The following is a 13,482-nucleotide window of genomic DNA, read 5'->3' as shown; positions in this document are numbered from 1 at the left end:
CCATGAGATTTGAAGTGAAACAACGAAAACATATTGTCTTACATCTTGAACCCAGGACTTTCAACAAATTGGATGGAAACAAGAATTTTATTTATATTTATATTTATTGTAAATTACTATACACCTTCAATTAATACAATTTATTTGGTATTAAAATAAATAAATACAATTTATTTGGTGTTAAAAAAAATAAATTAATACAATTTATTTTCCTGTAATTGTACTGGACGAATTTGTTCTACTTAGGGATTCTATTGATGGGTTCTCTACAGAAGGTGCCATCCAATGCAAGGACTCCATCAACTCAGACTGTATCCCCTCTACTGCAGAATTCATGACTATGTTGAGATGCTTGAGATTTGGTAATGGTGAAGGGAAGGCCTCTCTAAAATCTTCTGGAAACATGACACCCTACACAATTAAACACCAAAAAATATATTAATTAAAAAAAATGTATAGATTTATTGCTAAAATGAAATTTTTGGATGTGTGTATAAATACCTCAGCATCGTGAATGTATAGTTCCAATTTTTTGGAGCAATCAAAGTGTTCAAGATAGTCTCTCAAAGTAGAAAAATGATTCAACGGCAAGCTGAAGGTGGGTCCTCTGATGTGATCCAGAAGTATGAGTGTTGCATCCGACAAAAATTTCAATGGAGCCATGGAAACGTTAGCCATCAAATATCCACTAAAATCAAAAGAATGTAAATTTGGAGTGTTAATTGTTGCCTCGACACTGTTTTGGCACAATGCATATAATATAAGGTGTTGAAGATGCTGGCTGAAAATGTTAATGCATTTCATGTTGGTGCAATCAAACAATGCCATGCTCTCAAGCAATTCAAAGTCCGAATCAAATTTAAAAGACTCGAGATTCTTGGCTTCAACTTCAATGTGGCGAGAATAGCAATCGAAAATTTCGAAGGATTTGAGAGTCGGACTTGAAATTTTGAATTTCCATGTCCAGGAGCCGAGGTCACATAAATTTAAGGACAAATGCTCGATCCAAGGGCAGCCTGAAATTAGGTTGGAAAGTGCCATGCCCTCGAAGTCCACCATTTTGAAGGACATGGATTTTAGAGATGGTAAGCTTATAGGCTGATCATCATTGTCCTCTATTCTCACATCCTCCAAACTGAGAGTGGTTAAAAGCTTTGCATCAAAAAGGGTTTGGGGCAAGCAGTAGGGTTTGACGGTCGGTACGTTTCGAAGGCTTATATCTAACTCTTTCACGCTTCTCTCAACTGCAGATCTCAACCATGCATCTAGGACTTTCGCATCTCCCTGGTACCTCATTCGGAGCTTGAATTTTCCGTCATGATTGTATGGATCGCCCTCCTTGAAATCGAACACCGGGATCGAGGACCATGCCTCTGCCCATTGCTTGGAAACAAAGCTAGCCTGGGCTGCAAGTTTTGTGGGAAGGAGTTGGAGGATATGGTAGATAATGAGGCCGGGTAAGTAATTATAAGGTCTTGTTGAGGCCATGGCTTTTGTCTCCACAATTTTTTTTTTCCGCAGCCTTGTGTTTGTGTTTGGCTTGTTGCGGCTGCGTGCTTCTCCCTTGTAAGCCATTGTGAATGAATGACGATATTGGAGAGAAGAGATAGAGGAGGTCTTATTTATAAGGCTAGAATCCTTGTAGGAGTAGGAAATCCCTTTTTTTTCTTTTTGAAAAATAATATCGTAATAGGAGTCAGAAATTTTTATTAAATTTGAACTCAAATAATATCTTATAGGATTTACTTCCAAGTTTCCGTTTTATTAATTTATTATACACAGGACTCTTTCACGACACGTCTGCCTATTTGAAAAGGTCAATGCTTAAACCTCGTACAAAGTTGTTGACAAAACATACCCAAGTCAAACATAAATATCCATTTTTATTTAATTATCCATTTACTATTGCTCGAAATATCAGCAGAATCCCAAGATATTCTCTACAAATTTCCAGAAAAAATCTTATCGAAAAAGGTAAGTTTTGACGCTTTCTTCCTTGGCAATCAATCATTACCTTCTGCGCTTCTTCCTCTTCGCCACTTTCTTCCTTACTTTGGTTTCTTTCTCTCTCCTATTGGTTCTTCCTCTTCTCCATTTTCTTCCTTTCTCTGCTCTCTTCTCTCTCTGATTGCGTAATGTTAACACACACCTTCTCTCTCTCTTTGATAAGTTAACAATTTTTATTAATATATGTTCTTCTGTTCTTCTGTTTGGTTTTTTATTACTCAAAGACTTCTAGTTGGAGCTTAGTCTCCTACCTTTCTACCATTACAAACACAATAGCCTTTTCTTATAGTCATCAGAACATTCAAAATTCATGCTCAATCTACCATGGCTACCAAGAGAAAAACTCCCATAGAAAACACAAATTCAAATAAAAAGCTCCAAACCCTAGAGTACTATGAATCAAGGGAAGATGATCACGATCGTGACCGAGAAGACGTCACAATACCTAGCTTTCCTGGCCTTGTTATCGATCAAATCCTCCAACACCTTCCCACTACACTTGCCGTAAGCGTGAGCATATTTTCTAAGCAATGGAAAGGTGTATGGTCTTCGGTCCCCGTATTAGATTTTGACGAGGGCGAGCCCTATGATAACGACGAAAAGCTCGAAAATCTTCGACGGAAGAAGTTCATTAAATTCTTAAGAGGGTGTTTGAAATTTCGTGAGAAAGACAAGTGCTTGGATAAGTTCAGGCTTCGCATGAGATACCGTGGGAAAAGTAGAAACATAGAAAAGTGGTTGAGCTTTGCAATTGAGAGAAGCGTCAAAGTGTTAGAGATCAGTCTTCCAAGAAAACCTAAATTCAAATACTATTGCCTATCCAAGACCATTCTTAATGCAAAATCTATAACAACCTTAAATTTGGAGAGTTTGAGAATAACTGATGACAGCACATCTCATCCCATAAGCCTTCCATCTGTGAAAACTTTGTCACTCAAAACTGTGCACTTTGGTCGCCGGGCCTTCTCCAATTTAATTTCACGGTGCCCTTCTATCGAGTGCTTGACACTAATTTCGTGTAATTTTGCCATCTTGAATGGAACAGTTAAAGTTTCGTTTTGCAGTCTTGAATCCTTTTGATAGTGCAATTTGGCTCAGTTTTGGTGGTTGTCTATAGTAGACATTTGGTTAGTTTTGCTAAATTCTGGTCTCTGATGGTGAAATTTATTTCCTATGCTCTTGGTGTCTTTCGTTTTCGGACGCATTGTAATCTCTTAATTTATCCTTGTTATATACCCTTTTCAAAAAGGAAAAGCCTAATCACTCTTTGGAAGACTGGTTTCATATAAGATGAAACGAAATTGTAGGTTTTATCACTCTTTGTTTTCTTTTTCTTTTTCTTTTCACACAGGGTGTTTGGTGACTGCAATTTGTGTGGCAGAAAATATAATGCTATGAATGTTCTCGTGCCATACATCAAAAGCACACTTTTATACTCGGCAAATTGAACGTTCTTCGATGCATATGTCTGTGTTTTTGAATCAATATCGGGACCTAAATCTGGACACAACTTCTACACAACCACAAGTCTAGTCTCTTTCTTTTTTGTCGTTGGAATAGATACTTTATTAAAAAATCATAAGCACTATAAAAATTATAGAAGATGACACAACTCGGAATTTATCTGTTTACGCCTTAATTTTGTTTGGTTGAACTCGTTAAAAAGAAAAAGTATGGGGGTTAATTTAAGTTTGTTTCTATTATGGCTATGAAAAGAAAAACACACAGAACACGTCTAAAACCAAATAAGAAGATAAAAAAAGAAGATGAAAATTCCATGGCCATGGAGTACCTTAGTAATTAGTTCCTAGTGATTCTAGAATTGTTATAATTGTTACCTTAGAAGGATTCCTAGTAATTAGTAATTAATTGATTTCTTACCTTAGAAGGATTTCCTAGTGATTCTAGAGTTGTTATAATTAATTAATTCCCTGATTGATGAGAGGCTATATATGATCACCCATGTACATAAAGCCATAAGAAACTTAGGTTAACAATCCCTACAAGAAATCGATTATGGCTACCAGAAAAATCCCAAATCACCCAAACACAAACAAGAATAATCTGAAGGGAAAGCAAAACTCCATGGCCACCGCCACAATACCTCACTTACCTGTCCTTGTAATCCACCACGTTCTCCAATTCCTTCCCACAAAACATGCCATCCGCATGAGCTCTCTTTGCAAGCAATGGGCAGGGCTGTGGTGTTCAGTCCCAGTACTAGATTTCGAAGAGGAGGAGGACATGCCACATGCAAAGTTCATCAATTTTGTGGACAGGTGTTTGGAAATTCATGAGAAATACGAGCACATAGACAAATTCCGGCTTCACATGAAGTTCTGTTTATTTGCAGACAGATACAAATTCAACAAGTGGTTGGCTTTTGCAGTTGAAAGAAGAGTCAAAGAGTTAGATATCAGCTTCAGCTATACACACCCGTTCCTTGACTTTGCGTTACTCTCGCCCCTTCATAATGCAAAGTCTATAACTAGTTTGAATTTGGAGAATGCGACCATAGAGAACGGGGGTGAACCTATAAGCCTGCCCTCATTGAAAACTCTGTCCCTAACAAGAGTGAGACTCCAAGTCTCGTCTGTGATCTCCTCATTGATTTCAGGCTGCCCTTGCATTCAGTATTTGTCCTTAACTTCATCTTCTTCCTCCGACTATTATGTAATATCCATGCAGACCCTTCTTGATGCAAAGTATTTAACCTCCTTGAATCTAGAGTTCGTCCTAATAACGGATGACAGTAATAATGATCCTCTTATAGGCCGCCTTCCCTGTTTGAAAACAGTGTCCCTCACAACTGTGAACATGCATTACGGGACTTTCGCCCAATTAATTTCAAGTAGCCCTTCCCTTGAGCATTTGTCAGTATCCATATTTTTCCCTCATTATAATATTTCACCTCATATTCTACCTTCCTCCAGTCTCAAATCCTTCGAAGTTGGAATTTTCAATTCAGACGTGGTTCAAGTCAGTGGAGCTGAGAGTCTTGAATCTTGTACCTTGGTTTTAGAATCTCCAAGGCAGATTAAGTGTATACGGTTGGATGGTTGCAAAAACTTGAAACATTTGAGCATTCGTGCTCCGCCGCTCCCAAACTTTACACTACAACTGCATGGTTGCAAACATCTTGTGAATGTCTCACTTGATATTCCAAAGTTGTATTTTACTAGAATCAGCTCCAATGTTGAATGGAGAAATTTTTATTCACTGGCATATTATCTTGAAAAATTTCAAAGTTTCGAGAATATATCACTATATATTGATGATGCTGAGGTGAGTCTACAATATCCATTGCATGCTTATATGCTTTGATAGATTTTGCTTTTGTAATTTTTTGTATTCTATTCCAACTTGTGCTGCAATTAATTCTTCCACACTGATCATGATTTCCCTTTTGAATCTTGTTTGTGCATGCTGTAGGCTCTTATCTTCCCAAAAAATATGAGAAAGTTCTATGATCCACCATTACGTACTGTCAACACTCTTACAGTGTTCATCAGTTCTCCAAGAGGTGCAAAAGATTCTAAGTTGAGGCACTCTTTGTTTTGGTTGGGACCTAAGTCTCTATCAATAATATACTCTGACCTCTAGTCCCAGAGCAAGTAAAGGAGGGTGAGGTAATGGGCTGTATATATTTAACAGTATATATGTAATATGTATGATGGTAAAGTATGATGATTGATGTAGAACAAATGGCGAAACCAATCGAAGAGGAGTTGGAGCGACATGCGAACAAAGGCAAATATGGTAAACTGCATATTTAGGCTTGAACTCAGAATTGGAACCATGGCCCGTCGATTTAAAGGGAACGACATCATGAGTAAAACTCATTGTTTTTCTATGATGCATGGGCTTTTTCGGGCATCCGAGAAAGTTTAGTAGCCTGAAATCCAATTTTAATGTTTTTACTGTTTTTGGAAACTTTGTTATTTTCCTATTTTAATTCCTTTGTTATTCCTAAGGTTTCTAAAAGTATTTATGCATACTTTACTTGTGGTTAGGGTTATGCTTTGTTATTCCAATTTTATCAATAAACCTTGAGGTTTCCTCATATCTTCTTGGTGAATTCCAAATTTGATTGTTTCAAGGAATTATCGCTATACGTGAGGATGTTGAGGTGAGTCTACATCCATTGATCATGATCGTTTTTCAGTTAGTATGTATTTTATTCCAGCTTGTGCTGTTAATTGTTCCAATTCTGAATGTTGTAGGCTTTCATCTTTCCAAAACAATTGAGAAGGACCTGGCTTCCACCATTACCTAATGTCAAAACTCTTAACGTAATCATCAATTCTGAAAAAGGTGCAAAACATTGTGACTTGAGGCATATTTTGGTTGGCACCTTGTGCAGAGTTTCTATCAATGAAATACTCTGACATTACTTCTGAGTACAAGTACAAGAGGAAAGTTCTTTAAAGGTGCACTCTTGTATCTTGGTATACAAGAAAACTCAGTAGCCCAAGTTTTAATATCATCTCGCAGTTTATTATAGTGCTCTCGAAGACACATTGCAATGTTCTTGTTTCAATAATTTTCTCTCCTTTTCAAATGAGGTGAACACATTTACTCTTCTCTTGAATTAATTCGTGAGATTTGCGATCCCTCGGAGGTCCTCCAAATCCCCTATATTTATTTACGTATTTTTTTTGAATAAATAGAATGTTAATTAAAATTAGTTTTCCCACTTCATGATCTAAGGTTGTTGACTAATCCCTTCCAGTTAGTTGCTTTTGTACTCTAGTGCACGAAACAGAAGAACTTCTAAAGTTTGTTGAAAACAAGATAAGCTATTTAACCAAAGTAAGAGAAGCATCATAATATACCATGAGCATTTTTAAAGCAGATTTTATTTGAAAGTGTTAAGAACTTTAAAAATGATCATGGTATATATGGCAGTTTTCAATATCACCAAATAGAGACTTTTGGATGGAGTTGACAGGAGGCAAAGTGGGTCACCAAACCTTGGTCAAGGAATGAAAGTGGGCAAATTTGAGTTTTTTTTTTTACCTGATCAAAGTTTCAGGGGGCATTGGCAGTGTAATTAAGCCTTAATATAATTTCTTTTGACTTAACTCTTGTAATAGAGCTTGTGGTGACAAGGATTCGGAGATGCCATGTGAGTTGAGATGATGATTTGTTTGGGTAACAAGAGAGCATTAGTCTAGGGGTGGGAAAGAAAAAAAAATCGAACATAAAACCTATCCTAGCTGACGTGGATAGCTCTAATCCATTGGATCCATCTGTACTAGGGTTTATGTTGCGATAATTATGTAATAATTAGTAATTAGTTGATTTCTTACCTTAGAAGGATTCCTAGTGATTCTAGAATTGTTGCGAATAATTCCCCCTGTAATTACGGTGTTAGGGTTGTAATTACGGTGTTATGATGACCCATGTATATAAAGCCATAAGAAACTTATTAGGTTAACAGAAAAATCCCCCAAATCACCCAAACACAAACAAGAATAATCTGAAGGGAAAGCAAAACTCCATGGCCACCGCCACAATACCTCACTTACCTGTCCTTGTAATCCACCACGTCCTCCAATTCCTTCCCACAAAACTTGCCATCCGCATTAGCTATCTATGCAAGCAATGGGAAGGGCTGTGGTCATCAGTCCCAGTTTTAGATTTCGACGAGGAAGACAAGCCAGACGACAGACTACAGCATGCAAAGTTTATCAATTTGTTGGACCGGTGTTTGGCGTTCCCCAAGAAATACGAGCACTTAAGACAAATTCCGGAAAGTTCTAGAGTGGTTGAGTTTTGCAGTTAAAAGAAGAGTCAGAGTTGGATATCAACATCAATAATACATATCACTGTGATTGGTATTGCTTATCCTGGAGGTGGAACCTTCTCAATGCAAAGCCTATAGTTATTTTGAATTTGGAGAATGTGACCATATCGGACAGCCATCAGCCTATAAGCCTGCCCTCATTGCAAACTCTGTCCCTCAGAGATGTGAGCCTCACAGCCGCGTCTCTCTCCGCATTAATTTCAGGCTGCCCTTGCATTCACTATTTGTCGTTATTAACTTCATTCTTTTCCTTTCACTATTATAACATATCCCTGCAGACTCTTCTTGATGCAAAATCTTTAACTTATTTGAATATAGAGTGCGGGAGAATCTGGGCTGACAACGATAATGATGATCCTATAAGCCTTCCATCATTGAAAACTCTCATCCTCAGAATAGTGACTCTTGATTACTACTTTCCTCTCTCCTCATTAATTTAGTATTTGTGGTTAACTGGATATCTTCAGCCCTACTGTGAGTTATCCATTCAAACCCTTCTTGATGCAAAATCTTTAACTTCCTTAAGTCTAAAGCGCGTGGAGATACTACCAGGTGACGATAATATTAATAATGATCGTAAAGCTGTAGGCCTTCTGTCTTTGAAAACAATGTCCCTCGAAAGGGTGATGCTGGATGACATGACTTTCGGTCGTTTAATGTCAGGGAGCCCCTGCCTTGAGCATTTGTCAGTATCTTTAATATATCTGATCATATTCATATACCGCGTTCCAGTATCAAATCCTTGCAAGTTACGAATATCAATTCTACGACGTTCCGAGTAAGTGGAGCTAAGAATCTTGAATCTTTTACCTTGATTTCAGAATGTTCAACGCAGATTGAGAGTATACGGTTGGATTGTTGCAAAAACTTGAAATATTTGAACATCCGTGCTCCAGACCTGCAAGAATTTACACTTGAATTTAATGGACGCAAAGATCGTGTGAAGGCCACACTTGATATTCAGACTTTGGATTATCCTATAATCAACTTTTTGGGGGAAGACTATATCGCTACATGTTGATGATGAGGTGAGTCTATATACATTGCATGCTGTGATACATTCTATGCAATTAATTCTTCCACACTGATCATGATTTCCCTTTTTTGGCTGGAACTTTCTGCATGGTGTAGGCTCTTATATTCCCAAAAAAATTGAAAAAGACCAGCCCTCCACCATTACCTACTCTCAACACTCTCACCGTATTCATCAATTCTCCCAGAGGTGCACAAGATTCTGAGTTGATCAGGCACTCTTTGCTTTGGTTGGCACCTTTTGTAGAGTCTCTGTCAATGATATATTCTGACGTTTCGTCCCGGCACAAGTACAGAAATAAAATTCTTTAAAGGTAAAAGGGTGCACTTCGTATTTTGGTAAACAAGAAAACTCAGTCGATAGCCTACTTTTGTTGAATTTTGGTATCATGGTGCAGTCTGTTGTAATGCACCCGAATACACATTGCAATCCCCTTGTTTTTTGTTTCAATTATTTTCTCCATTTTAAATAAGGTGAATTCAAGATTAATTACTTCTTTCCAAGTGTATACAATTTAAAAGTTGCAGGTTGAGGTTTCCCTGCATCTGGAAGAATTTTTTGGTTAGTCAAGCATTGCCAGGGATATAAAGGTGCTTTAGATCAAATCAAAATTTGTTCTGATCTAAGGCTGTATGGCCAATTTAGTTGCTTTTGTACTCTTCAGTGCACGAAACAGGAAGAACTTCTGAAGTTTGCTACAAAATTCTTTTTTGTTTTTCAAGTAACAACCACAGAAATTTTCACTACTACTGAAAATGCTGACCTTTTTTTCGGAAATGTTGACCATCTGATACGGCTCGGATACGCAATCGATATGCCTGATTGTATTGGTGCCCTAATAAATTAAACGCAGCATTTTGTTAGCTCCTTTTTATTTATTTATTTATTTGTCAAAGTTAAGAAGGGGATGAAGAAAACTCACACACAGATATCATAGGGCCTTAAACTCAGGACTAAAGCACACCAAAGTAGAACAGTGTGTTTACGTACTCAGTTGGGCTTTATGATAATGAGCTAATTTTTTTTTTCAAAAAAAAATCTCATATAGGCCAATATAATAGAAGATTACCCAATATACAAAAACTCTTTTATAATATATTCTAAATATTTATATATATTATCCCGTATCCATATTCTAGTTGTTTGCTATGTTGTACGGGTATGGATACATATACAGATACGTTGATACAATACGATATGATGATGTGGTGTATCAGTACTAGGGTTTATTTCATGATGTATATAAAGTTATAGCAAACCAGGTTAACGATTTATGCCTGTTAAGATTTTATCTAGTTACAACAGTTGTTTTTTAATTAAATAAACTGATTATCCTATTCTGGAGAAAGTCATGTTGCACGTTGTTATGTTTACCAAGTCCTTTCCAGCACCTCTTCTCACCTGTGTTTGGATTTTGAGTTTAACTCTACACTCCCCCAGAAAAGAAAATCCTTTATGGCTACCAAAAGCAAAGCAGGCAGAAAAATCCCAAATCACCCAAAAACAAACAAGATTAATCTGAAAGGAAAGCAAAACTCCAAGACCGCCGCCACAATACCTCACTTACCTGTCCTTGTTATCCTCCACTTCCTCCAATTCCTTCCCATCAAACTTGCGATCCGCATAAGCTCTCTTTGCAAGCAACGGGCAGGGCTGTGGTCTTCAATCCCAGTATTAGATTTCGACGAGGACGAGCCACCACATGGCGACGAAAACCTTGACATAATACAACTCCAACATACGAACTTCATCAATTTCTTGGACAGGTGTTTGGAGTTCCACCAGAAATGCGAGGGCTTGGACAAATTCTGGCTTCGTATGACGTTGAGTTCAGTCAAAGACAAAGACAAGGTTGGAGAGTGGTTGTGTTTTGCAGTTGGAAGAAGAGTCAAAGAATTAGATATCAGCCTCAAATATAAATATGAGGTCAATCAATATTGCTTTTCCTCTACCTTTCTCAATGCAAAGCCATTAGTTATTTTGAATTTGGAGAATGTGACAATAGCGAACAGCGGTCAGCCTATAAGCCTGCCCTCATTACAAACTCTGTCCATCAGAAGAGTGAGACTCACAGCCTTGTCTCTCTCCGCATTAATTTCAGGCTGCCCTTGCATTCAGTATTTGTCGTTAACTTCATCTTCTTGCTTTGAATCCTATGACTTATCCATGCAGACCCTTCTTGGTGGAAAGTCTTTAACTTCCTTTAATCTAAAGTACGTGAGAGTAAGGGACGACAATAATAATGATCCTAAAGCTCCTATAGGCCTTCCCTATTTGAAAACAATGTCCCTCGAAATTGTGGACCTGTATTACCCCCAATTAATTTCAGGGAGCCCTTCCCTTGAGCATTTGTCAGTATCTTTTTGTTTCGCTAAATTTTATAGATCACCTAAGATTCCACGTTCTTCCAGTCTCAAATCCTTGGAAGTCAGAGATTTCGATTCTAAGGTAGTTCAAGTGAGTAGAGGATCCACCATGGGGTCAATGTGGTCAGACGACCCCATGGCGGCCCTGGAAATGGCTTGGAGGTCCTTGGTTTCTCTTGGCAGCCATGGGAGATGACCCCATGGAGAAGAAGATACAAACTGCTAGGGAGAAGAAATAGGGAGGAAGAAGAAAGATAGAGATAGGGGGAGGAAAAAGAAAACCAGAGGGTGAAGAAAAGAGAGAGGGGTAGGAAGAAGAAGAAGAACACTGAGAGGGAGAAGAAAGAAGCCGTCACATATTTTAATAAAAAGGAAGATATTTGTTGGGGTTTTTTTATAAATATTTTTAAAATTCTGTGTACACCTATAAATATTAAAAGTATACATCAGTAACATGAAGATATTATTTACTATAGTGGTATGTGAATTGAAAAGGACTGCTAAGGTCAACGGTTCAACACCCTTTGTGTTCTTTTTTCTTTCTTTTTGATGAAATTTATGATTTACATAATACATATATGAGTTTGATTTATTGAATGATGTTTTTATTAATTGGAATAAGTTTGGTGTGTTTTTTATTTGTTATTTTTGTATTGTTTAATCTTAAAATGAAAATCAAAATTTTAACACTATGACCCCATAGAGTAACAATTCTGAATCCGCCACTGGAGTGGAGCTAAGAGTCTTGAATCTTTTACCTTGGTTTCAGAATCTTCAATGCAGATTGAGAGTATACGGTTGGATGGTTGCAAAAACTTGAAACATGAGCATTCGTTCTCCGAACCTGCCAGACTTTAAACTACACCTTCATGGATGCGAACATCTTGTGAAGGCCACACTTCATATTCCAGAGTTGGATGTAGAAAGCTCCTCCAATGTGGAATGGGAACATTTTTTCTTCTCTGACAAAATATCTTAGAAAATTTGAACCTTGCAAGAATATATCGCTATATGTTGATGATGCCAAGGTGATTTCTACATCCATATGCATATGCATGCTTTGTGTTAGTTTAAGAGAGAAGAGGTTTGGAAAATGATTGATGGTGATTAGGACAATAACTTAACTTAGAAAGGAAAATTTTGTAACAAAATAGTTTTATTTTATTAATTGAAATAAGAAGGGTACAAGGCTTTAGAGTTGGTTAGATACAAGAGTTGGCTAATGGGAGAGTTAGACAGCTGTGGTTTGCAGCTTTCTTTCTTGAATACATAACTGGGCTGCTAGCTGTATCTATATAGTAGCTAAGTCGGCAGCTTGCTTTGGAAAAGTCGGTTGCTCATGCGATTGACTTTTCCAAAGTCATTTTCAGCCACAATTTTTCTCCTTATTCTAGATTTCTTTAGTATAACTTGTCTACTTTCTCTCAAATTTTCTATCTATATTATTCAAGATCTTTCTATATTATTCTAGTACAAGTGTGCATTATTTTTTTAACACTTTGATAGATTTTGAGTTCTGTATTTTGTAAATTTTCTGTATTCTATTCCAACTTCTGCTGCAATTAATTCTTCCACACTGATCATGATTTCCGTTTTTGAATCTTGTGCATGTTGTTGTAAGGTCTTATCTTCCCAAAAAAATTGAGATGGACCTGCCCTCCACCATTACCTACTCTCAACGCTCTTACTGTTTTTATCAGTTCTCCAAGAGGTGCAAAAGATTGTGACTTGAGGCAGTCTTTATTTTGGTTGGCACCTTCTGCGGAGTTTTATCAATGAAATACTGTGACATTTCTTCCAAGTACAAGTACAGAAAGAAAATTCTTTAAAGGTGCACTCTTGTATCTTGGTGTACAAGAAAACTCAGTAGCCCAAGTTTTAATATCATCTCGCAGTTTATTATAGTGCACTCGAAGACACGTTGCAATGTTCTTGTTTCAATAATTTTCTCTCCATTTCAAATAAGGTGAAGTCACAATTTTTTTTTATCAAAAGCCTTCTTTGAATGCAGAGATTGTTGGTGAACAGAGTTAAGTGTGCTTTCTTCCTGAAATTTCAGTGGTGTTGGTTGTTGAAGAATGGTTTAGTTTATAACATTTTAATCGCAATGAACAAAACTATTGAAGAAGTTAGTAAATTTTGTAAAAGTTTGAGAGTGTTTGCTAGTACTATAGATGATTTTTCAGAGAGAGGAGTGAGAGGAATGGAAGAAGAGAAATTTGTAAAACTGCTCTGCTTACTCTCTAAGTCAGAGAGCAAGGATATGT

General features: G+C 37.2%; 3 protein-coding genes across 3 annotated transcripts; 2 read left to right on the top strand and 1 right to left on the bottom strand.

Moving 5' to 3' along the window:
• LOC18768207 (putative F-box/LRR-repeat protein At5g02700) lies at window positions 205-1,715 on the bottom strand. Its single transcript, XM_007200618.2, has 2 exons — window positions 502-1,715; window positions 205-411 (listed from the first exon to the last, which is right to left on the bottom strand). The coding sequence occupies exons 1-2, from the start codon at window positions 1,573-1,575 to the stop codon at window positions 205-207; spliced, it is 1,281 nt and encodes a 426-aa protein (XP_007200680.2). The 5' UTR covers window positions 1,576-1,715.
• On the top strand, window positions 2,332-3,087 carry LOC18768667 (F-box/FBD/LRR-repeat protein At5g22700). The gene has a single exon (XM_007199213.1). It carries the CDS (start codon window positions 2,332-2,334, stop codon window positions 3,085-3,087), a length of 756 nt encoding a protein of 251 aa, XP_007199275.1.
• Window positions 10,305-11,463, top strand: LOC18768669 (putative FBD-associated F-box protein At5g56690). The gene has a single exon (XM_020553543.1). The coding sequence runs from the start codon at window positions 10,305-10,307 to the stop codon at window positions 11,409-11,411; it is 1,107 nt and encodes a 368-aa protein (XP_020409132.1). The 3' UTR covers window positions 11,412-11,463.

Source organism: Prunus persica, chromosome G8 (genome assembly GCF_000346465.2).
Source record: "Prunus persica cultivar Lovell chromosome G8, Prunus_persica_NCBIv2, whole genome shotgun sequence".
In the NCBI taxonomy this organism is placed as follows: domain Eukaryota; kingdom Viridiplantae; phylum Streptophyta; class Magnoliopsida; order Rosales; family Rosaceae; genus Prunus; species Prunus persica.
This window is presented reverse-complemented; position numbering and strand designations above follow the sequence as displayed.

What these genes read in the sequence shown, in the direction of transcription:
- LOC18768207 (XM_007200618.2), bottom strand. Translation starts at nt 1,575, where the DNA reads ATGGCTTACAAGGGAGAAGCACGCAGCCGCAACAAGCCAAACACAAAC. An exon ending in TATACATTCACGATGCTGAG is followed by an intron (nt 412 to 501) that starts GTATTTATACAC and finishes TTAATTGTGTAG; the next exon opens with GGTGTCATGTTTCCAGAAGA.
- LOC18768667 (XM_007199213.1), top strand. Translation starts at nt 2,332, where the DNA reads ATGGCTACCAAGAGAAAAACTCCCATAGAAAACACAAATTCAAATAAA.
- LOC18768669 (XM_020553543.1), top strand. Translation starts at nt 10,305, where the DNA reads ATGGCTACCAAAAGCAAAGCAGGCAGAAAAATCCCAAATCACCCAAAA.